The sequence below is a fragment of the Myiozetetes cayanensis genome, unplaced genomic scaffold (assembly GCF_022539395.1).
Source record: "Myiozetetes cayanensis isolate MyiCay16 unplaced genomic scaffold, myiCay2020 scf16, whole genome shotgun sequence".
Lineage (NCBI taxonomy): Eukaryota > Metazoa > Chordata > Aves > Passeriformes > Tyrannidae > Myiozetetes > Myiozetetes cayanensis.
Genome location: NW_026087270.1, coordinates 2,705,993 through 2,731,909, shown reverse-complemented (window position 1 = coordinate 2,731,909; position 25,917 = coordinate 2,705,993). Strand labels below are relative to the sequence as shown.

The 25,917-nt window shown below is 39.7% G+C and overlaps 1 protein-coding gene across 1 annotated transcript; it reads right to left on the bottom strand.

The window, feature by feature from the left end:
• Positions 1-1,383: 1,383 nt before the first annotated feature.
• Positions 1,384-8,717, bottom strand: LOC126638087 (hypoxanthine-guanine phosphoribosyltransferase-like). Its single transcript, XM_050311748.1, has 9 exons — positions 8,700-8,717; positions 5,415-5,521; positions 4,810-4,993; positions 4,387-4,449; positions 3,888-3,905; positions 3,615-3,697; positions 3,118-3,164; positions 2,325-2,401; positions 1,384-1,431 (listed from the first exon to the last, which is right to left on the bottom strand). The coding sequence occupies exons 1-9, from the start codon at positions 8,715-8,717 to the stop codon at positions 1,384-1,386; spliced, it is 645 nt and encodes a 214-aa protein (XP_050167705.1).
• Positions 8,718-25,917: the final 17,200 nt, after the last annotated feature.

The following is a 25,917-nucleotide window of genomic DNA, read 5'->3' as shown; positions in this document are numbered from 1 at the left end:
CCTGTCACACCCGGTCAGTCACAGCCCAGGGCTCAGGAAAGCTGGAGGACACGAGCAGACCCTCTGGCCCAGCTCCCTGCTCCTGAATGTCACCAGGGAGCAAGCCACGGCCTCCAAACCTTGTGTTAATCAATTAGTACAGGTGGGAACCAGCAAGATGCAGCTGCTGGGCATTAACATTTAGCTTCTAGTTGTCCTTAGGGACACACGAGTAACACAACTAATTTCCTGGGGTAATGATTTCTGCCCTGGTCAACATCAAGGAGTTGGTGTCACCTGCAGTTCAAAGGACACCCCAACAGTAAAAGTAACAAATTGTTCTGAAAAACAGTCCAGGTATTAAGAGCCTGGAAAACAGCCAAGAGACAGAGGAGCTGACTAAAACTGATATTTAAATAAAAGGAGAGTCCACTGGCCAATCCTCAGTGAGATCTCTCAGCTTAATGAACACTGCAGGCTTTTTTATCACCCTGCCCAAAATGCAGGTCCCTCTCCATTTCTCCATTGGCAGAGATACTCCAGGGTTACAGACTTCCTGACACACCTACTGCATGTCCCCCATTACATGCTCATTTGAGAATCCCCAGCATTCTCAAAATGTATATTTATCTGCATATTAATTTCTGCAGGTTCATCCCTTGCTGCTGGTTGGTCTCTGTGTTCTGGGCACTGTATTATCTTATGCTGGGCAACTACATAACTAATAACTTTTCTTTCCCCTACTACTAAGCTAACTGTGACTATTACAGAATTTGCAAGAACATTCTACTAATTCCTAATGACATGATCCCTCAGAAAAAGAGGAGACAACACCCAAAGTGACAGAGAACATGGAGGAACTAATCTCAGTGTAGTTCTCTCAACGCCTCATTTTTAAAAATTCATTAAGCTCGAACCATTGTGTTCTCCATGCAGGAAGCATTTTGTAAACCTGGCTCTAAGGTAAAGTCCTTAAATTCCTACTCAGCCTGTTTGTTGTGTGAAGTACATGTGTATCTATTTACACATACAGTCTCCCATGTAAAAAACAGTGCAGTTTATATACAATGCAAATACTGTGTTATTTACAAACAATGTGTTAAATTAAAACCCAAAGCTCTTTACATGCTCTTTTACATGCTCTGGCTGTTTCCCACCTGGTCCCAGCAGAATACCTGAATCTCTGGGTTTTGGCCCATGTTCTGTTCAGGTTTCACTGAAACTTTAACAAACCTCATTCCCCTTTAGCTGTTTTACATAATCACATTAGGAAAAATACATAGACTAGTATGTTTAGAAAATGTTGTCGTTCTTCAGTGAAAAAAGCACATTTAGTAGGTCACTTATTGCTTGTGTACACAGCTGTACATGTGCCTGAACTGTTGTTCCAGAAGACTGATATTATCACATCCGATATTTCTCTTTGGCATTCTCTTTCAGAATACAGATATGCTAAAGAAAAGAAAAAATAGAACAGGTTTAGTCAATCTTTACCTTGAAAGGAAATTCAAGAATAATTTTCAGTCACATTACTAGAATTGTAAGGAAAACACACCAGGGTTATTAATGTTGCAAGTTTCCTACTTGCAGTAAAGTTGTGATGTTAATATTTTTTCCAAGCTCAACTGTTAATATATAGATTTATATATTTTGTTGAAGTCAGATTTCTTCAGTTCTTGTATCCTCCTTCAGGCTGCTGTGCAACAGCACAGATTGTTTCTGTCTTTAATAGAACTGCTTTTTCTTAGTAATAAGTCTTTCAAATGAAAAGCTTTTCACTTAACTAGATTTAAGAAAGTACTTTTGAAAAGAAAAGGGGGAAAAAAAGTTCAGTTCTTTTTATCAGTTAATGCTCACTCAGTGCAGCCCAAGGAGGCTGTAATGGAACAAGGGAAGAAAGATCTTGATGGATGTTACACAGTGTAGGGAAAACCTTCACTTACAGTCCTCACGCAGCCATCTTAAAGACTTGGCTAGAAAAGAGTAACACAGGATTGTACTAAGAGAGACAATCAAATTAATGTCAAATTACAAGTTATTTTCTTTTCAGATGTAGTCAGTAGACTGTGTGCTGCTCACCATCCTGGGAGATTCAAAATGTGGTACAGCACAGATGGGCCACGGGACTTGTGGAGTAGAGTCGTTAAAAGGTAAGGCATGAACAAATTCATATGCATTTACATTGAATTACCAGCTTGGCACCTTAAAATTGATTTGCCCAGAAGTTTCTAGTCAGATTTGAAGGTTTTATAATTGTTGAGAAGCTCTGAGAAGAAGTGAATAGTCTTGCTGGTTACCTATGGTAGCTTTCATACCTAACAGTGGAGGCACATGCATATACTTACATTCAGATCTCTGAAGTACTCATTATAATCAAGGGCATATCCAACCACAAATTTATCTGGAATTTCAAAGCCTATATCTGTAAGAAAATACAATTTTTTCTATACTCGGGTTGTGTAAATAGTTTTTAAGTACATAGTTTATACTGAGCTAAGAGCGATTGCTGACAAATGTATTGTCATGCTTTCAGGGTATTGAGCACAATTCCTTAAGAATCACCTGCAAACTGATGACAGAGGTTAGAATATAAACCATTCCCATCAGTTAGTAATACAATTAAAGTGCTAAGAGAATGCATTTTATGAACAAAATAATTGTTTAGAATCTAGGTATGAAGTAGTCCCAGAAGAGAAGACAAGGAGTGAGATTTTGCTTGTGTGAAAGTAGATGCACTGCGACTCAGTAGGACTTTTCAGTTTGAAAACAGGGCAGGTTTAATATAGAGTCAAAACAATTGCCCTCTGGGGTTAAAGTCAAACAATACACAGATAAGGTTAGATTCTGTTTCTGGTATCTAAATAGCTAAATTTATATTTAATTATTTTATTTCTTGATTTTTAAAATTAATTTACTTATCAAATAGCTAATCTTGTGCTCAGGTCATGCAGGGGGATACAAAGAAGGTGGTCGTGAGGTCTCAGGGTGGGGTAACTGTTCATCAGTTTACTGGGTTTCATACATTTTCTACCCGTTTCTCTTGGCCTTCCTGAAATTTGTATGCCAGTTGTCAGAGAGACCACGTGAAGTGAAATTATGAGACTGTATTTTGGGTAACCAGAAGAACACAATACTTACAGTCTGGCCTGTAACCTGGGCTTCGACATGTCCTTTTAACAAGCAGGCTGTAAGGCAGAGCAGAGAAGGTAGAAGCTGTAGAGTTCACTTCTCCCACCCCTCCCCTTAGGCTTCTACAATCATGCACAATTAAATTAAAACAGGGAGATTACTGTAACATAAGAATGTAGTTTTCAGCTTTATAATGGAGGAAGAAGCAAAGGTTCTGATCTAGGTTTGTTCTGGAGGTCCAGATTTTATGGACTACAGAGAAAGAACCAGAAAACCTTTTTAAAAATTTGAACAATGAAGGTGGTAGTGCATGGGTAAGTTTTCCCCTTTAATAAACACCTAGTTTTTCAGCAGCTGGATAAGGATTGCATCCTGCATTTGCTACTTCTCCCCCCAAACTTCAAACCAAACAAACACCCACCAGCATGCATTGACTGTTCACCCAAATGATTTTGCTGTATCAATGTACATTAACAACACATTAGTTAGTGGCCATATTATTATACCTTACAACTTTCACCATCCTTGGTTTCTTGTCTTTTATTTTTGAAAGTAGTGCTGTCATTGTTCTACCAGTCTCAATAATGTCCTGAAAGAGATTAAAAAAAAAAAAAAATTGCCCTTTGAGTCTGAAAGGGAAACCAGACTGTCAGTGAATTAATTTAGAGCATAAAGCCATGGCAGACCAGTGACATTGTTTTATATGCAATATGTATTAAATTGCAGAAAGGGGAGAAGAACATCCATGTCATTCCCCACCTCCTCCAACCTTTACTTACCTCTACTACTAACACATTCTGGGAGAGATCATGTAGGGAGAAAAGAGACAAAAGAAAATATTTACATGGCAACATTCAGTAAATTATATACCCAGGAAAAGCACACTACAAACTTTAGTTATTAGGAAGTTGCAATTGATTTTTAAAGGAGCTTGTTGCTTAACTACTGACATTACTTTAGTGCTTTCTGAAGAGTCTTTCTGTAAGTATTTATGGAAGCTTTAAACATGGTGAGTCAAGTTGTATCTATAATTCTATGTAGAGCACTAGTATTCTAGAGCCATCCTGATGAGTCAGTTGTTCGTTTCTGGGGGCTGTGGGATAAATTGTGGATCCACTGAGATCAGTGGGAATTACTCACTGTTTCAAAGCCCAGCATTTTAAATTAGTGTCAAGTGGCTGTAAGTATGCAGTACCAAAATCTTAATAAAGATGGACTTCCTGAAAGATAAACAAGAACACTTCTTTCCCTTTAAAAGGTGAAAATGCTAGTTCATACCTTCCCATTTAGTGTAGACAGTTCCTCGCCAACAAAACTGATTTTTCCTGCAGGTGAATCATTCTAGAAAGAGAAAGAAGAGTGGGAAATCACATAAAGCATGATAAAGAGTGTTATACTGTGTGTATGTGTGAATGGTGTGCTACTCTTGCTTTTTGCAAGAGGAGGATGTTGGAGCCCTGCCCTGGCTTTGTCATGTTGATTCATTCTGCTGTATGTCTGTTGAAGTGAATGGATAATATCTGTCGGTTCACTGGGGCAGATCAGTAAATCAATTCCTTTTCAGTGTGTAATCAGTTGGATTGCTTTGAACAGGATATATGCACAAACTCAATTTTTGTGGAGTTTTCATGTAAACTACCAGTATTTAGAATGTCAATCTATGCGGAGAGTCAATTTTCCAAAGAAAAGAAAATTTCTTACACAGTAGCTTTTTATTCTAACAAAATCCACAGTAATAGGCACAGATTTGTCACCATTTTGATTTAGTGCTTTTATATGGTCCAGCAAATCAGCAAAGAATTTATAGCCTCCTTTAAGGACACAGAGTGCAACAATGTGATGACTTCCCATGTCTTGCATGATATCTCTAGCCAAGCGTTCTGTCCTGGGAGATAAAAAAAGAGAAAACACATTCTGTCAAGTGTTTTGTATATCATACTTGTTTGTCCATGTATTAAGCAGTGTCCAAGTTAAAATTCTGATCTTGCTGTTAGGTTTTTATAACTAGCAAGTTGTGACCACAGGAAGAAATAGGAAAGTGATGTACTCGCAGTGCACAAGATGATGCTTAATCCACTTGACATGTTGTTGGTTTCATCCATAAATCTAAACATTGCAGGATAGACAGGTTTGGAGATATTTGATGTACTATGGAAACTTAACTGATGTTGTAGAGGAATCTTTTCCATACTCCCCTCCTGTATTGAACTCTAGAACAGAAGTGTTAGAGCTGCAGAGTTTCCATGTTTCTCATGGGCTGCACAGGGAAATTATCATTGACTTCACTTTGCTCTTTCCCCTCATACCTGTCCAGGATGAGTCCATGAGGAATGAAGACTCTTTCTAAATCTTCTTCATAATGCTTAGGAATGCAAAATAGATTTTTGTTGTAGCCACTTTGTTCATCTCTTATCTGCAAGTGAAAGGTAAATAGCTCTAAGTGTAGCAACAGAGTCATACAGGAAAAAGCTTTCCAGTCTGATAATGCAAAGAAAGAATTCCTCCCACCCAATAAAAGTCAAAATAGAAATATTTCTGAGAGGGTTTGATCTTTCTGAGAGAACAATTCACAGTCTGATAACTTAGGAGCTAGTGTGCTTGTCTGAGTTGTGACTGGACAGATAACTACTTTGCCCAGTCACCAACCCATTAAAAAATCCCAGCCAAAACAATTTCCCCTTCTGCAGAGCTCAGTAGCTTGATTGTGTGTTAAGACAAGCAGAAATTAAAATTTAAGGCAACTAAATTGGGATTACAGGCCAGCAGGTTACTTTGGGGTGATGCACTACCTTGACTGTCATTTTCCATTGTGTAAAAGAGAAAACCTTGCCTCCTAAGAGTGACTTTACAGCTGAACTTTTGACACCAACCACCAGCTGTCTCAGAGGACAGGGGAGATGACTCAGCCCAGAGGAGAAGGTTTGGGATGGCAGTGGGGAAAAGGAGAAGCTGCAGAGGATGCCCCATAGGTGGGAAACAGAGACCTGCTGAGCTGCAGCTCAGCTCCTTGTGCTGTTTGCCCTGTGAGCAGAGCTCCTCGGCATGGCTGGGGACAGGCCATGGCTGCTTCCCACCGAGCAGGGCTTTAACCCTTTTGACACCAAGATTTAGAATTACAGTTCTTTATTCAACATGCTCATTCCAGCAGGCCGTTGCACCCAGAGGTGTGCTCCTAGGGGCTACACTTTCTCCATTTTGGGCTTCTCTTCTGGCCCCAAACAGATCTTTCTTTGGATTCAAGACCTTAGTGGATGCTTTTTTCATTTATAAATTAGTGGTACAAAAGCAGGCAAGAAAAAAATATATAACAAGGTAGAAGGAATTGTGAATAAGACGGCTAATATGAATTAGAAATAAGTTCAGAAAAAAATCAAATAAGTGAGATTTTGTCACATCTAATATTGCCCTGCTATTGTTAAAAATACAGAACTGACTGAAAGAAAAATTCAAAGCTGGCTCAAAGCTTCACTGGTGCAAAATAGGTTAGGTACACACCAGTCACATTCCACAGAACTCAGTACAGTGCTTTGCTAATAGCACAGAGCTGTGGACTAGGCAGGAATAGCATAAAGTATTGATAACAAGTTAACACCTGTAAGCTCTTTAGAGAGATGAATTGTTTTAATTCTCCTCTTTTTTTTTTTTTTTTTTTTTTTTTTTTTTTTGGCATAGCAGAGATGAGTGCTTAGGAAGAAAAGAAAAATGGACTGTAGGGAGCAGTAGGAGGTTATTACTTGCAAAACTCACAGCAGCCAAAAATGAGATAAGCAATTACTGCCATTTATTTTAAGTTGGCCATGAATAGCTTACTGCATTTAAAGATAAAGCTTGAGACAGGTGTTAAAGATTTCAGAGAACAGATTATTGTGTTACAAGGCAATGCACAAAGAATCTCACCCTGGCTGGACTAACTGTATTCTGCAAATACTCAGAATTGATAGGCCCTAATGGTCCAAGATACACATGCAGAATAACCTCACAGCTGAGCCCTGGCTGAGTGGCAGCACTACTGTTTTGCCTGGTTTAGCTTCTATTTTCTTCGTGGCTAAAGTCAGCACAGTGAAAGCTTAGGTGAAGGACTGGTTTTAAATTAGGTTTATTCGTGCCTTATTGATCTTGGGAGAGACTCTGGCAGTGACACTGGTATGACTGTGGGTCAGGCTACACAATGACATCCACAGCAGCTTCAGTGCAGTGCAGAGCTGCTCATTGTTTCAGTGTTGTATTAGCCCAGCTGGACAGCTTGAAAAGGGGTAATTTCTGCCTGTGTGAGGTTGCCAATAGCGAATACACAGGCAGGATATGGGGTTCTGTCAACAAGAGTCAGTGACAACAGGAATTCATTAGAAGCATTGGTACAATAATAACAATGTTTATTTGAGATGACTGGAACATAGAAGCATGATTTTCATTTGGAGTTCCAAAAAAGCACCTTTAAGGATAGTCACTGACATGATGAGCAGTTTAAAAAGTTCTGTTTGTCTTATTGTTGGATTTTATTTTGTTCTAATTTTTTTCCAACATCCTCATCTCTCTTGCATTCTGCATAACTGCAGCTTAGATGCAATGACAATGCTCCCTGTGATTGGAGCAGTTTCTTTTGCCCAGTCATGATACTGATCACAGTGTTTAATGGACTTCAGCTTTACCATTTGCTTTGCATTTATAAACTGGGCTTTCATCTGCACAGCAAGTTAAAGGTCAGCCACCTTGACAGTATGTTCAGCTTCTCTGCTGCACTTGATGGGAGGCATCACAACTGGCTCAGCTCAGGGGAGGGATGAGCTTTGTCCATGTTAATGTACCTATGGAATAAAGCTAATCTTAAGGTTTACAGGTGTGCACAGTCATTACTGCTTAGAGCTCCTCCAGCAGTGCACCTTTGTACCTTTTATTTGGTTAACAACTGTGCTCCTTGAGGGTATTCTGTGCAAACAGTATCTGTTATGTTAGTACTTTGTTTGCTGCTGTGTGTGAAGCCTTTTTTAAGGTCTGATGGAAGGTTCAAGAACAGAACCTTAAGGATTGCATCAGTCTGAGCACCACATCACCATAGCAACCTGCTGCATACACCCACCAGGCTCATAAAACCATTTGTATTGTGGCACATGCTAAATAATACAGCAGCAGCCCATAATAATAAGGCAGTCTGCTAAACTATCATACAAAGTAATTAAATTTTTAAATCATGAGTTTATAACTTGAGGAGTTAGTTGTTTAATTTAGTTTCAGTCTCATCTGTTGTTCAATTACTGTAGGTTTCTGAGTTTAAGGGGGAGAAAACCCAACAAAATGAATTACAGCAATTTTGTACAGTAAAGAGATTTATAAGTAAGTATTGTTTCATCAGCACAGAATGAAAGAATATGAATATAGGTATATTCAAGTCAAATAGTGTCACAAGTTTGTAAAAAAGTGAATCTAATAAGATGCTTCTGTTCAGAAAGCCAGTTTTTCTCCTGTAAGAACTGAGGCCTTCCATGAGTTACTATTTCTAATGTTTACTATTTTTGCTGAAGCTGACCTCCTTCCCCCCACCCAAAGCTCCCTTCAAGCAAAACACCAAACATGAGGGCTTTATTCTTTCTTACCTGCAGTCCACGAGCCATAATCTCACTTTGAACTCTGCTCTCACAGAATGAGTTGCTGTTCTTGCTGCAGTTTGTCTTGCTCTGCTTTCATCTTGCAGTCAGATCAAGACCTGATTCTAAAAGGTCAAAATTGCCATCTTTCCTGCAGGAAGTATTACTTCCTTCTATTAATGCACTGACATCACAATCCCAGCTTTTTACCTAATCTGATTAACCAGAAATAAAATAGGCTTGAGCCCTGCTGGAACCAATCAGAGTAAAGGTATGGGGAACGAGGGAGATGCAAAATGAAGCTCATGAATCAAATGAGTGGGAAGGACTAGGTAGGGTAGTTGATTTTTAATTGAAAATACACATCAGATATTTGGCTGATGGTGGTAGGAGGTGGTAATTGTGTAGAAGGTAAGTTTGTATACCAGTTTCTTACACAGTATTTGAACATCCATTGTTGTGACAAAGTCCAACAGTCTTTTTAAAATTCCTGTCCTAACTTGCTGTCAGAAAATGTCAGTCAGAGATGAAGCAGAATAAACAAAGCCATAATTTTAAAAAGGACTTGAAGCAGAGCTCTGCAGCTGTTGAGACACAGTGAACCCTGCCTGACATTCTTCCAGATCATCCTTTCATAAAATGAGGGGGTGATAGTTCCAGTAATATGCTTCACATCATTTAAAATCAAATGGCACTGACATTCACTGTAATCTGATTAGTTTACCAAACTGCACTATTATCTGGGATTAACAAGAAAGTCTTAAATTTCTAAAAATTAATCCTACTAACAAAATGAGCTAAAGCCAGCTTGCATATAACATATTGTAGAATGTTCTTACCAGATTTGGTACATTTTATTAATTCAACTATTTTAGTGTTGTCTTGGGGAGGGGGCACAGTAATTAATGAAAGTATATTTTTCTCGTTTCTTTGTAGTCTTACAGTTGCTCTTCAGACTGTGGCTGGTAACACTGGAGATAAGACAGAAATGCTGTTCCAGTGGATTAATGGGCCTATACAAAACTTCCAGTGATATGTTAAATAGTAGTACTGTTTGGGAAGTGTTGATGCCCTGAGGGTACCTGACCCCTATATGATGTAGTTGGCAGTACCTTCCTTCTGTGAATTCCCTGTCATCTTTCCAGCCTTACATACGTGAGCTCCACATCCTGAGAAAAGCCTTCCTTTCTAATTCTTAGTGTCAGGCAGCCCCTTCTAGCTGACATGTAGATTTCACAATTGTTGGTGGATTCTCGTGTAGTCTTCCACATTTAAACAGAATTTAGTCTAGTTTTGCTAAAATCATCAGCGTGGCTGAGACTACTTGTTTGAAAGTTCTTTCTAATCAGGCACTAATTATTTGTACTATTCTCTGTTTACCATTTCCAGCAGTCTTACTGAGCACAGTCCCTGAAATTACAGTGAAGAAATAAGTATTGTTTGCATGTCTGATACGATCTGTATCTCCCAGCTGAGCTGTGCCCTACTTTAAAATGCTCTGCTCTTCTCTTCTCTATGGTATATAATTTTTTAGGTGCTTAATCTTTGTATAGGGTGGGAGATCCCTCCTGCTCAGCAGCCTGCTCTCTGAACAGGCCTCTTGAAAATATTCTCATGTGTAATATATTTGCTTTGTTTCTGGATATTAGAAGACCACCTCTGTTATATAAATTTTATAGACCCCAGAAGTCTTTACTGGAGGTGAGTTTGATTCCACATTACTCACATTTTTATAAATGGTACACTGGACCTTGCAAACTTTTGTGTCTCTTTTAGGCACTGTGCAGTTAGATCTGATCTGAACTGGGCCTGGTCCTGAAGTTCTGTTTAATTCTGTTTCAGAAAAGGATTGCAGAAAATCCCTCTCACTGACTTATTTTTGTGTTTTGGCTGCATGGGGAGTATTAGCTGAGTGACAAATGAGCAGTGACTTTATTGATTAGAGCCCATATTTACTCTTTCATTAAACTTTACACTGGTTCAAGAAATCTCTGCCTACTCTATTTGAAAACTACTTCCCAGATCATATTTGTTAGAATAAATTCAGGATTCTCAGTCAATTCCATATAAACATGATGTAATTCTCACATACCACTATAACCTGCAAGTACTTGAAACTCCAGTAAATGTGTTGGTGGTCTCAGTTAGTGGACTGTGATTTGCATTATGAATGTTACTGCTAGAGTGAATGTTTTTATTGTCATATTCTGAAGAAAAAAGAATTCACAGGTGAAGCATTCATGCTATGAAAGACCTTTGTCATTGCTGAATAGTGAAAACAGAATGTAGCTTGCTGGCATCCTTGGATGGCTTCTCTGTTGTAAATTATGTGAGCATGCTCTCACAGGGAAGAACAAAAAAGTTTAAGCATATATGCATTTGTTCCATATAGGAACCCCAAGTGCATCTTTGTAAAATTAAATGTTTTGGGGAAACCAGGGCACCAGGCAGTCGGGTACAATCTATTGCTCTGTTCACCAGAGAGTTAGGAAAGAACCAGTAAGTGTAGCCCACACACACAGACTGGAAATTTATTAGATCAGCACTGATAAAGTGGTGAAACGGCAGCCAGTCAATACAGAACAACAGTGCTCTTGTCCTTGTATCTATTCCCCGAACTGCTGAATCAGTAATTAAGTTTTTCAGGACATGGCTTTACTGTTTGCAGACAGTTTGTTTGTTAAACAGGTTTACATTCTATTACGCTTGGGAGTGACTGGTCTCGAGACTGCTGAAAACATTTTAAAGGTCCTCCAGAAACGCTTCGTAGACACTAATAAAGCACCGGCAGGCATTTCCTTTTCACTGTTTTTCCAACCAGAAAGCAAGTACCTGCTGTCGGACGTGCTGTGCGACTGCTCCTTCGGCTACCAAAGCTCGCAGGGGAAAGGCGGGCGGTGCCCACGAGAGGGCAGCGCCGGCCAAGGGGAGCGCTGGAGCTGTGCGAGGGAGGGTGGGCTGAGTGCCGGGAAAGGGTTCTGCCCCCGGAGGGTGGTCGGGCACTGAACAGGCTCCCCAGGGCAGTGGGCACGGCCCCAAGGCTGCCAGAGCTCACGGAGTGTTTGGACAACGCTCCCAGGCAGAGGGTTGGGGTTGTTACGGTGCCTGTGCAGGGCCAGGAGTTGGGCTCGGGGTGATCCGACAGAGAACGGTGGGGAGGGACGTTCTGCAAGAGCATGTGGTGACAGCACAAGGGGAAATGGATTCAAACTGACAGGGAGTAAGGTTAGATGGGATATTAGGAAGAAATTCTGCCCTGTGAAGGTGGTCAAGCCCTGGCACAGGTTGCCCAGAGAAGCTGTGGCTGCCCCATCCCTGGAAGTGTCCAAGGCCAGGTTGGACGCAGCTTGGAGCAACCTGGGATGGTGGAAGGTGTCCCTGCCCATGGCAGGGGGTGGGACTTGATGAGCTTTAAGCTCCCTTCCAACACAAACCATTCAGTTATTCTGTGGTCCCTGTGGGTCCCTTCCAGCTCAGAATTTTCTGTGATTCTGTGAAATATTTAGATCAGTTCCAAACTTGTATAATCGTGCATTACAGGAAAACTGCTCTGATTTGCACCACTGAAGTCCTGACCCCATGGGTTCCAGGTTCCAAATAGCTGATAAAACCTTAAATTAAAACTGAACACTTGAATTCAGTGACTGATGTGTTATTAGGAAAACTGATCAATACACTTTGCAATGGCTCAACTTCAGTAATCCCGAGCCCATCCTAAATCTGGGGGGAGGGTTTTTGTGTGTTTTGTTGTTGTTGTTGTTTATTTGTTTGTTTTTGCTTTGTTGTTGTTTTTTTTTTCACTCGGCACTTTTAAGTCTTAGGTAAGACCAGCTGCTTAATTGGTTTGCTACAAATCTATGTGGAAAAATCACACTGCACATCCCATGGTAAACAGTGCATGTTTACAGTTAAAGATTAGAAACAATTGCACAAATTTAAGTCTCTCTTATGTACTCCTGTGAATTATGTAGCTTGTTTTACATAGAAAAGTTTATGAGTATGAATCTTCATACTTTGTCTATATTCTGTCTGGTCTGAATATGAGATGTTTATTATTTTGCTGAAACAGAAAAGTGATATAAGTCTTGACCAATATTGGATATTTATAAATGTTGTGTGTGAAAATGTCTTCTGCTTTTACAACTCCTGTGATAACCCTAACAAACCATCAATAACCCTAGCAAACACAGACTGGTTGATGCCAGAACTTGAAGGAAACATCCTGTAAAAGATTGCTCAGATTTAAGTTTGAATCATTCTTGAAAATACCTTCAGAGCAGAATGATAAATTCTGCAGGCTCAGAAATTCTGATTGCTGACCTGGAGGAAAAGTGCAATATTTATTAACAGAGTCTTTGAGGCCATAACAGAAATACTGGAGTGACTCTGTGAAGGAAACCTTTTACTACCCTTGGTTTGTAGATAGGATAAATGTTTCAGTCTCCTGGCCTGTCTATATTAGAAAGTTGTTTGGAGAGAGGATCTGACTAGGACTGGAGCAACAGAGCAGAGAGACAAGGAATCAGGACTTCTGGATTTTATTCACAGCTCAGACACACAGTTTATTTGCTGTATGACCGTGGTCAATTTATTTTCCTGACTGCTCCTGTTGTACCTCTGACCTCCCTATACCCTGCTTTTCCCCACTGCCTCTTAAAATCAGCTGACCTTAGTGTTCCAAGACTTCTGTGCTGAGGGCTGCACGGGTTGTTGTTAGTTTTGGGAAGGTGCCCTCTAAGAAACCCCATTGCTGTCATTAACTAGTGGTCAAATTAACGATTTGGAAAAAGATCTTGATCTGTTTACTTGAGTGTGAACATCCAGTTGTTAAAGTTTAATGTGTCCATGTTTTGTGTGTCCATGAGCAAACTCCACGCCTGCCATGGTGTGCAGTGTGTCTGATCCAGTTCCCCCACCCCCCAACAGCTGGATGGGTTGTTTAACCTCAGGAGCAATGGGTGGTCTGGGAAGCAGCCTGCTCTGCTCTCGGGGAGCTGGACTCATCTCCACTACAGAGATGTTTAATAAAAATATTTGTTAAACAATGGCTTTATCTGAGTGTGTGATCACAGCTGTTTTATTTTAGCAACGTAACAGCAATAACAATTAAATCCATATTTCTCCTTGGATATTTATTTTCCTGAAATCATTCTTAGTGCGGTGAAAGAATTTGGTGTGAATTGCTGAGTTAAAATAGAACTGCTTGCAGTGGATTTCAGATTGCTTGTATTACCTTTGCATGATTTTTCTATTACTTGAGACCTTAAAACAGTACAAAAATATATACCACAGAGAGTCTATGTTTAAAAATATTCTAAAATTCTTCCCTCTAATCACTGTTTTTAATTGTTAAAAATGTTCCGTTCTGCAAAGCCGTGTTTGACTCTTAGAAAAACTAAGTGCCATCTTCCTATAACGACACCTAAGAAAAATGGGGATCATGCATTTTGGTAAAATAAAACCAAAAACCTCTTTTAAAATACTATACAATTACTGCATTCAAATGAAGACAGCTCATCTCTAAATCTCAGTTTTATAAAACTGCCTATTTCAGTGTTGCCAGTGCCTTTTGTTGAGATGCTCAGTATTGAAGATGACACTTTTGTAGGAGCTGGCTTAGCAAGATTTTACTGCAGCTACTTAAGTTTTGTTGCAGGCCATTCCAGTGGCTGGCAGTTGGCAGGTTTGCCCACCACGTGAAAAGGAAATTCAGTGCTGGTCAGTACAGTTCCCTAAGACAGTGGAGGGGAAAAAAGAGAAAGCTTCTGTCACCGATTCTTGTTTTCAATTCCTTTGTTAGATCTCCATCAAAGTATTCCAGTTACTGCCTCTCAAATCTGATGGCATGGATGTCTCTTTGGAGTCTGTTACATAGTTGAGCATCTGAACTCCATAGGGGCCTGCACTGCTGTCAAGCCAGTAAATCCTGGTAAAGATGTTCATAGAATCTTAGAACAGCCCATATTGGAAGGGACCTCGAAAGATCATCTGGTCCCACCTGTCATGGGAAAGGGAGCCACGATGAGCTTATCTGGCACCCTGTGCAGGTGCATCTTGAAAACCTCCAGAGGTGGGGATAGGACCACATCTCTGGGGAGGTTCTTCCAGTGAATGATTGTTCTCAATGTAAACAATATCTTACTTGCATCAAGATTAAACCTCTCCTGATGCATTTTGGATTGTTTGTTGCTCCTTGTTTTCTCCATGTGGCACCCTGTGAAGAGGGAGCCTCCCTCCTCTTTGTAGCCACTCTTTAAGTATTGGAATACTGTGATGAGAGCCTCCTTGAGCTTGCTCTTCTCTAGGGAGGAAAGACCTTAATACTTTTCATCTGTTCTCTTAGGACAAGTTCTTCAGCCCTTTGATCATCTGTGTGGCCCTCCTTTGGATCCTCTCCAGCTCTTTCACACTGCATAAAACGTTGTCTTTTTTACTTCCACCGCTTTGGTATCATCCCTTTGTCTCCTTGCAGATTTCCCCCCCGCCGTCCCCACATGCACTGAACTCATTTCCACCTGGTTCTTACGCCTCCCAGGCAGTATTACAGCTTTTCCATCCTAAGAGCTTGATCTCATTCTCTCCATCAGCTCCCTGCTTTGTATCCTCCTGGCTCACATCACCTCTCCTTTCTCTCCATTCACCAGTTTCTCTCTATTCACTGAGTTATCTTCATAGTAAATGTCAGGGCTCTTATTTCTTAACTCTGCACTCATGGTAACTTTTCACCTGGTAATGTCTTCCTTCTTCAACGCTTGCCTTTGTTTTGCTTTTTATTTCATTGTCTCCTCCCCCTCAACAATTGCCAGTCTCTTCTAACATATTTTATTTTGTCTCACATTTTCTTTTATAGCTGTAACACAAAAATAAACAAGATCTACTTTCAAACCAATTCACTTTTATCCCCATTAGAGATAATAAAAAGTCCTTCCTTTATTGAAATGAAGGGATTATGCCCTTAATGCACATTTCTGTGAGAGTCCTCTGCAGCAAAAGTCTTCAGACATTTAGAGCAGTTCATGGCATTTTTATCCAGCACATACAACTAAATTCAGGCAACTGCTTTTCTTTAGTCTTGTATGACCTGTATCACAGACTGGTAGATTTTATATATATTTAATGCACATATTTTGCTAGCTTAAAAACTAAACATGGCTGGCAATTAACAGCTGTTACTGAAACACAACAGGAAGCTAGAAAGGTGCTGGATTCTTCTTTGGTTTTTGATTATTCTCAAATAAGTCTTTCAGTGTTAATAAAATAATTTAGATTTCTCATGAATCCTCTTTAGGCAAATTTTTTTGAGAAGGAGTAATTCTGAAAAAGGACAAGTTCTCATCACTGATGTTTCTGAAACTGATTTATTTGTCCTTTCAAAAATATTTTGCTAGTGTTTAAAAAGTGTTGAGGAAAAGAATCTTCATTGTAACAAGTGTCTTCACCTCTGCTTTCCTTTCAAAGTCATCATTTTAACCTTGTGTAAGGCCAAGTCTTGTTTATGTAAAATATATAAAGTGTTACAGTTTAAATCTCATGTCATACACAGTCATATGGGAAATACTGATTTATCCTATGCAGAACCTTACATTTTATATAGGACTAAATATGGAATATTTGCTAGAAGCCATGTCATTGAAATGAGATGGGTTTTAAAGAGATTTAAGCAAATCAGAGCACATATCTCAGCATTTCTGAAGACACCAGCCTTCCACTGGCATCCAGCTTCTCTTCACCGGTCATTATACCCCAAGTTTTCAGGCCTAAGTATTTGAATTACTTGTATGGCACCTTTACTCTGACCACATTATGAAAAAAGAGTATGTAGTTTTGTGACTACACAGAAATAGGTAGGATATATTAAAGATTTTTAATAAACACATTGTTTCATGGTTCCATTATGCCATTATAAGGGCTTTGATCTGTGAGAGAAATAATAAAACCAGAATCTGAATTGTTGAAAATTAATGCAGTTCTACTTAGTAAATTTACACTACTTTAAGATCTGTATTCACTGATAGTTAAACGTGTGCCAGTGTGTTTAAAGACTGGAATTAATGTTATCTAAATTTTAACCCTCAAATAATATTAATATTTAAAATGTAATAGTTAAGGCTTGTGCTTGTTTATGTCAAACTGTTTTGTTTGAAAGAGATTGATAAAATCCAGATTTTTAGTTCATAAACAGTCTTGTTTCATCTGAAAATGTTCACCCAGTTTTCCAGTTTGAACTGCTGCCGTACTGGCACTGCTCTTGTGTGCCCCAAACCCAGCGAAATTAATTCCCTATTCACTCTCCTAATGACAGCCACTGTGTTATTCAATAAGAACAAGTTAGGTTTGTTTCCAGCTCTCCTTGAGGCACCTTGGCTCAGAGTAGGGAGCTTGTATGTCATCAAAAGGATCTTCCAAGCCTATTAACAAGAGCCACGCAAGTTTTTATGGCACAGTGGACACAGCGACGGTTTTTTGCTCTGCTGAGCCATTCACAAGAGTATGTCACAATGAAGCTAAAACCCGTGGTTGAATATTAATGAAGGCAATTCATTCTTCACTCCTTAACTAGTCTTTTCCACGTAGGATTTGAGTGTATGCCAAAACTGACATAAAACTAATAACCAAGAGGGAGCCATCTTATGTAAGGCTGCGCGATGCCCTCATGTGACATGACAACTTTACTTTTCTTTGTGCATTGCTGAACCAGGGCCATACAGCACTGACTGGAATAATCTGACTTTGTAGAAGATGTGATGTGCTGGTAATGAGGGGAAACCAGAACGTGAGGCTGTGGGTTCTGATGCTGGCTGAAGATCACTCAGTCTGTCCACAAATCTAAAAATGCAGCACTGTGTGGTAAAGCTGGAAAATCTTTAATATCTTGGCTTTTGCTAACAGAAAAGAAGAAAGTTAAACTCATGGAAGACAGCTGTGATAATTTTGGTCATTTCTAGACATGTAAGTTTTCATTATAGCAATTATTCTTTTAATTATCTTTTTAAACAGCTTCCATTTAAAACATCATCTACCATGACTGGCTTTTCAAAAATGTACTTTAATCAGTAGGGGTCCAATTTAGGAGAGCACAGAACTCTGCATTAAGGACTGTCTCTCCTGAAGGCAATTCCTAACTTCAGGCATGTGCTAAGGCTTCAGTTTAACTTCACTCATGGTAAGCTCAAACGATTGCAGGCATAGTGTAAACTGGAGCTGAAAACCAGTTTACTGCAGCTTCAGCTTTGCAGCCCCTCATCTCCTGAGGGGATGTGTGTGACAGCAACAGAAGGGAGACCCATCTTGGTGTCATAGGCAGAAACTCAGATATTAAGAGCTTCACTTTTTCAGTTCCAAAAATTCCACAAACAAACTGTCAGTTAGAGGCTGTGACATGGATGGACAATGTAGTGCATACCATGAGTCTACCCAGGAAAAACAATACGAGCTCTTAAAAGAAAAATAAGGTTTGGACAGCTAGAGGGTATAACAGTCCTGCCACAGCTGTGTCAATGGGCTCAAAGCAAAGGCTGTGTGAGTTAAAACACACAGTATGTTGTTATGTTTAAGTGTATTAAAAAAAAAAAAAATCCATCATCTCAAGCTGTGTTTTCTATCTGGAAGTTAGGAAAGTTGAGGAATGGGCTGCCAGGGATCAGCAGGGGACGACTGCTGCCAAAGGGATGAGGAGCCGAGCATGGTAACACACCAGGCAGGGCTGAGCCCCTCAGTACCCAGCTGAGGTGAGCAGGTTGGGACTGGGGAGGGGACTGGGATCAACCAGGAGTCCAGGTCAGCAGGAAGGGTTGTGGTGATGCAGCAGGTCTAAGCTCAAGCTGGGAAGTCAATCCACAGGTCAGGTCCAGTGCTCACCGAGCCAGTGCTCAGCAACAAAACAGATCCAGCCGAGCTGGAGACAGGTGCACATGGGACATGGCTCTGACAAGAGCTGAGAGCCCAGAGCTGAGATCAAAAGGTCCCATGGCCCCAGGTAAGACTGGCCATGGGTGCACACAGGGGACCCAAACTGCACCGTGTTTTCTCTGTAAGGAAGCCCTAAAAAGTCATATTTAGAGTTAATCAGAAGAGAAAAACACAAATAAGACACCAAAAATACCCAGCTTTCATAGTTTTCAGCATATTATCTATGCATGTTTGAAAGACTAGGGGGGAAAATAAAAAGAGCAAAAAGTTTTATTTACTCTAGCAAGAGAATTATGAGATTAGACAAGAACTGTTCAAACCATAGAGGAAGCAGTAATTTCCAAAAACTCACATGTAACATTAACCATTTGGGTTTAGCACTGAAGCTGTGAGTTAGTTAAAAAGCATCTAATTCATTTCCATGAAATGCATCCATAGTTTATGCATCTTCAGAGGAAGTGAGGAGATAAATGGCATAATACAGCATAGGGCAGCTGGTTTGGATCCTTGTCCCCAGATATGCTGGAAGAGCACTAGAGCAATTATTCTTACCCCAGGCATGTTCAGGCAGACCATCATCATAAAGTTAACAGAAAACAGGTATATCTCCCAAGTGTCTAGAACTACATACCTCCCAAGCATTCTCAGAGGGGTCATTTATATTTCTATCCTGATTTTTTTTCTTTTATAGTTTTTCAGAAAGAAATTAAAAAGACCCACTTAATCTTTCATTTACATGTGTTGTTACCTGCTAACTTGGATGCTGACAGGTCTTTTATGTGGACTTCTGCATCTTGCGTCTGTACAATCACCTTTGAGAAGAATTTGGGGGAATTTCTCACTTTTCCCTGTTTATTTATGTGATGGAGCTATCTGTCATGCATGTGCAGTCAGGTGTATTATTCAGGATGATGGGAAATTGGGACAGGTCAGGTAATGGAAAGCAGATATCACGTAGGCATTGTGGGATGTGAGATCTCAGTGCAGAGATTCCCCAGGATTTCTGTCTCAGGCCAGGCTTGGTACAACTGAGCAGTGACCCTGTGCTGTGTAGATACTACCTCTTGCAGTGTCCACACTGTGTATCTCTGCTTCCCGTGGCTCCCAGGAGCTAGCAGAACAGTGCAAACTTCAAAACTGAAATAGTCCTGTGAGAGAAACTGCAAAGCACCTTCTGAGAGATGTGAGATAATATCTGCAAAACAGAATTTCAAAAACTGGTATCTAAGGGACAGGAATTAAAATTAATACCCCCAAAAAATTTCTACGGGGACCAGTTTTCCTGTTGGTTCCAGATGTAACTTGTCACATGGTATGACATTGATTTTTTTATTCCCTTTCCATGGTTTTCTTCAGTCCTATTTGAAGGCAGTAAAATGGGGATTTCCCCCTTTTTGAGTAATATGTCTGATTCTCTAGTTTGGTGCATAAATAGTAATTTGTGTGTTTTACTGAACATCTCTGGATAAACTTCCTTACTGCTATCCAAGGGGGGGACAAACCTGTCTGACAAACCTGTACTGAAATAGAAGGATTGACCTGGGGATAACTTTGGGCCACATTTTGATCTCTGGGTGTAACTTGCTCTACAGTTTTAATAATGTGTCTACTCATTTAATAAGGAGTTACTGTGCCTGTGTAACAATATGTGTGTATGGACTCAGCATCTGTTCTTACAAATGTCCCTGTGTTAGAAACGAGCCAAAGGCAGATCAGGTTCTTCACTCATTCCAAAAGCAAAGGGAAGCAAGTATTTTTGATTAGTTTTTGAATTTTTGCTCTGAAAATTTTGTCTATTTTTTTTTATAGGAAGCCTCTTTTTCCTCTTCTTAAATGATAGTGAACTTCTTAAGATGGGGACTGTCTTTGGCTGGTGAGCAGATAATGTAAGGTGATGTTATGCTTTACTAATGTTTTGAAAACTAATGATAAAAGGACTGCATTGGGTACAAGTCAAAGGAAGAAATTAATTTCCAAAGTATCAGGAAAAAATATGGAAGCTCTTTTGTGCATACACTAATTTTGTGTTGTTTGCAATGCATGGAGAAGAAGAAAACTAAGCAATATATATTAAGCTGTATTTTATAGTGATAAAACTGTGAATGCAGTTAATTAGCACAGGGGAAATGTGATCCTAAAAATAATGTTGTAAATGGAGTCTGGTTTAATAGATGATAATGCTTTTGCTGGCTATGTGACAAACCCCAGTACAAGATGTCTAGTCTGTAGATCCCACCACTGAGTAACTCATTGCCATAATTCATGTAAAACAATACAATTTTATCATTCTTCTAATAAAATTAGCTACAAAGTGGGCTCATAGTGCAGCATTTCTCCTGGCCTCCATGCCCCAAAGGTCAGTGTATTGTCTGCATAAAATGTTTGAGTCACATTTGAAGGAAGAGTAATGGGAGAAAAATGTCTTTGTTGGAAGTGTTTGCTTCCCTGGAGTGTAGGAGCTCTTGAGTGCTTAACCATAGTTCTGTAGCAGATGGTGAGCAGCCAAACCACTAGAATGGGATGAGAACCTCTAATGTCAACGTTGGCCTCAGGAATGAAAAACTCTGGGTTTTGTAGAGAGGGGTCTTTCAGCTGCAGTAACATTACCTGTTCATTGCATTTTAGCTAAATGGGATTATTTTCTACAGCAAATAAAGCATCTATGTTGGGATAATAGAAGCTGCCATTTTTTTATGCACAAAAATCTGGTTCTGCTGAAATCAGTGGCAAGATGACTTGATTTCAGCACAATTGAGGCTTCACCAGTCCATTTAAATGTCAAATCACAATAGCAGGCACTGGTGCTTTGAACAGTATCAATAGTAGTTCTGTATATTTACTGTATTAGCACTGACACCATCACAGTTGGGTGTAATTGTGAATGACAGAATATGGTTGTCCTTGTACCTAAAACTCAGTTTATAAGTGGGTCATAACAGTTCTGTGAGACAAATCATTCTGAACCCTGAATATCTGTGCAAAAGCTTTTATTGTGCATTAACCAGCAAAATCACATCTTGCCTTACTTTCTGAGGTGGTGGGAAAAGGCATTATGCTTGTTGGATGAAACCTGAAATGGTTTCACTCTGAACCAGCTGGGAGTCACAGGCCTGGAATGACAGGGTCAGGAGATCAGAGACCATTCTGGTTTGGCATGAAAGAGGAGAGACAGAGATGAGGGACATGGAAAACATCAAGATGTCTAACTAAACAAATGAGCTAGACCTCAGCTGGAGTAAATCTGAGAAGATGCAACAAATTCAGTGAAGTCTACTCTGGTTAACTCCAGGCCCACAGACTTTCCAGGGTTTGAGTGATCTAAATCATATAGTGGTTCTTTTCAAGTTTATCCCATCACTAATTATTTGGTGTATCTGAATGTCTGACATGCACTTTGTGAGGCTTTTTAAGGGATGATTTTACCAAGAAACCGCAGGATTCAGGGTAACATTTTTTAGACTGTTTGTTGTCGGTGGTGGTTTTGTCTCTTTGAGGTTTGCTTTGTTCCAAAGCTGTGGTTTTAGTGGGAAAATCTTCACGTAGCATCTGGCTTTTCATTGCCTGTTCCTGGTGATGTTTGCTGAAAGCAAGCACAGCATTTCCAAGTTGCAAGTGAAAAGTGTGTGCCCTGTCAGGAACCTTCCCCCAGCCTTGTTAGAGTGCAGGTATGCAGCCCAAATCCTACTCAGAGCTCTCATTTTATAAATAGAAGCCAAAGTACAAAAGGCAAAAGCTAAACAAAACTGAACATAAGTCTAAAAGCTATAAACCCAAACAGTCCATAAATCAAATGATAAGATACCACAAGATGAAGAATTCATGAATAGCGAGCGAATAAGTTCACTTGGTAGCATGTTGGAAATGTGCCACCTCCTGCAATTGATAATCAAACCCACCTGAGCTAGTGGTTTATCACTTAAATAATATGAAATATTTTCCATCTACTGTATTAGAAGCTAGATTAGAGAAATCAAAAAGAAAGGTTTAACTACTCAAGAAAATAAGAAGGGAAAGTTGTGTTTTCACAGACATTTCCTTTGCAGTAAATCAACGTTTGCCTCCCTTTAGTGTCCTCTTCGCTTACGGAGGAGGAGGTTACCTTTCATTTATCAGAGGCAGCGAAATGTTTCTGCTCTTGGAAATGTTGCTGTAAACTAGATGTGTCTCAAATGGAATCTGATTTCTCATTACCATTCTAACCTTTCAGCCTTTGCTGATTCCATAATGAGGAATTTTGAAAGGAAAGTTCAGAAGCAAACTGAATCCTTTCAACAGCCCTCTCTATTTAGTCAGATAAGAACATCTGTGAAATTTAAGGGGAACCTTCAAAGGTGTTCATGATCCCCTGATTTATTTTTTTTCACACTTGGGAATTGACATAAATAAACCCAGGCCTGGACCCAAATGCATGTTTTCCTGAGACTTCATTTTTCCTTTAGTTTCTAAATTTTTGCTTGTTGGTGAGAGGTAGAAAAGCTGTCTGTAGAGGAATATATTTTATGGCTTAATGTCATCATCATGTGAAACTAGATGAAGTGCCCCTAACATAAAGTAGATGAGATGCTGAGCACAACTCATTCATAAAAGTTGCAAGTCTCCTAAAGAAGGCTGCAGTGTTATTCTTCAAATTCACTGCTTTTTCGAGTCTATTAATAAGTCCTCTGAATGAAAGTGATTGTTAGCACAGTGTTCAGGGACAGGATTGAAGCCACATTAAAATCTTCCATCATGATAGCAAAGTTTAAGGAGTTGAGGCTGTGAGCTCCAAACCACGTCAACCTCTAATAACTGGAAACTGCCAGTGGTTGTCTTAGGAAACCATAGGAAAACAAGTAGTATTGGGTGTATCATTGTATGGTAACAATTGTCTATTGCTGATTTTTTTCCTTGTAACTAGCACATTTTACTTACCTATTTATGCAAAGAGTTTGATTTAAGTCAACACTTTAATTAGATTCAAGTCTGAATGAGGTTTAATTGCCTCACATTTCCAGATGTTAACTTTTTCAGTGAACTGAATAGAAATATTAAGTGGTATGGCTTGAGTAGGACAGAGGCATAGGGTAGAAGTTTGCTCAGGATCCTTCAAAACAGCTGCCCTTTTACACAGTGATAGGAGAAAACATTATTCCTGATGTGTAAAGAACAGACTACAGAATGTATTCATTTGGAAGTATGAGGAAAATAATAAAAGTTTTTCTCTTGCAAATTTTCCAAATAAGGAAAACCAATAATGTGCCACAATCTGTTTTAAGTGTTGTTGCTTTGCATTTTCTCAGACCTCTTAGAAGATTCTGTAGGGGTAGCTGAGAGGGGCCAAGTGGTCTGAAAACAGTAACTCCAGATCTGAAAGAGTATTTAAATTGAGAAAAAGATCCATGACACGTCAGCTGTTTAAGCATTATATGGACCAGTGATTATCAGCTGTCTTTGGAAAGAGATGGGATATAAAGGATGGTGTAATTCAAAGTAAATTTGTGTAAGTTACTTTCTAGTAAAAAAACCTATATCAAACTAAACCTCAGAGCAATGGAAACTGGTGCAATCTTTGCCATGCCAAATGCTCAATCCAAACCCAAACTATTGTTTTACTTTGTTGGGTCCTGGAAATATATTTCCCAACCATTAATTTATATCATTAAGTACTGACTACCATATAATAACAGTACACAAACTTAGACTATTTAACAGAGAGATGGTATCACTTTCCCCTGCAATTTTTATTTTAATTTCATGTCTTTTTCATGTGTTTTTGGAGGAGTGCTGCTGAGCACTGGGGGAAGCAACAGAGGAATGGCATAAATTAAGACTATCCCTATATTCCTTTAATTCCAAATATCAGTTTTAGATAAAATAAGGGGCAAGCAAGAAAAGCAAGCTCCTTGTCCACGTGGTGATGTGGTGGGCTCAGATCAGGTCAGACCACAAGACCATTAGGCTTTGTTTGCTCTTGGCTTCTGTAGCTCTAAATTTCTTTCTTCTACGCCTTTATAGACAGAAGTCCAAGGCTGTCTCTGCCAGGCCTTCACACCACCTCAGTTTACTTCAAATGATGTCAGCACCTTCAGGAACTAGAGGCCAAGAAATATCCTTGAGTTGAGCAAACCTATCATCTCTGCTCTGGACCAAGCCCTCAGTGGCTGTCCTGTTCCTTTAACCTTAGTCTCCCAATAAACTGGGGTTTTTGTCTTTCTCACAAAGCCTCTTCTGCTCATAGTGAAAGGATCACAGATATAACCATACTTTTACCTAATTGTTTTTTACACATTGTCTAAAAGAAAACTAGCAACAACCAAAAAGATAGTGGCTTCTGGTAGATACTGAAGAACAGAGCAAGCACAGTGATACATTACCAGAATAATCAACCCCCCAGATTATTTTATATTCAGGGACTTTCTGAGCCAGAGTATCATCTTTGTGCTTGAAAGCCTTAATTAGATTTCTTCAATGAATTTGTTTAATCCCTTGCAAGCTTTTGTGATCTTCCAGCATCCATCCTGTGGCAAGAAATTCCATGAGGCAGGCTGTTAGACTGATGATTGTGCTGCTGTGTGGAAATTAACAGCCCTGTTATATCTCTGTTATACCTTCCTGCCCATTTTTTTTCATCTGTCCACACTACTTGCCTGCAGAAATTCCTTTTAGGTTAGCTTTGTGAAGACCCTGGTCTTTATCCCAGGAGGGAATATTTGAGTGAATCCTCTGCTGTAGAGGCCTGCTGCCAGGACTGTGCCTTGCCTGGTGATCTAATCAGTCCTGTCTGACTTTGCAGTGTTCTCACATGGCAAATTTACAGGACATAAAGTGACACAAACTCCTTCTTAAAAAGACCCCAGAGTTTTTCACCCTAAAGACATATGACATCTGTAGAAAATCTGCTTATTTCTTGCTTGACCATGGGGAAAATGGCACTTGTAGAACTGAGGGTACATCAGGCTACAATAGTCTTGGTATCTCTCAGAACTTACAGATAAGTATGGAAATGCATCACATTGCAGAGAACACCTTCCTGCTCTGGGTTCTTTACGATGGGATCTCTATTTTATCCTCATTACATAAATTTGGAAGGTAGCTTTATGGGCAGGAATCTTAAAGCCTTGAGAAGGTCCTTGGTCGGGGCAGATTGAGAAGTTTCTGGAGGCCTCTCTTTGGAAGACTTTGTTCAGATAGCTTTTCTGAATGGAGAATAGTTTCTCAGAGTAGGTGCAGCCCGTACTTGAAGGACTTCATGCTGGACTGCATAATTGATACAGACCTCGCTGCCAGTAGTGCTTTGGCTGCAGCAGCAATATGTTTAATACTGGCCACCTGCCCAGGG

Bases quoted from the DNA above. Each gene is read 5' to 3' on its own strand.
- LOC126638087 (XM_050311748.1), bottom strand. The intron at 4,994-5,414 runs GTATGAGGGGAA...TTTATCTCCCAG, and splicing joins CATGGACTCATCCTGGACAG to GACAGAACGCTTGGCTAGAG. The intron at 1,432-2,324 runs GTAAGTATATGC...TCTTTTCTTTAG, and splicing joins AGTACTTCAGAGATCTGAAT to CATATCTGTATTCTGAAAGA.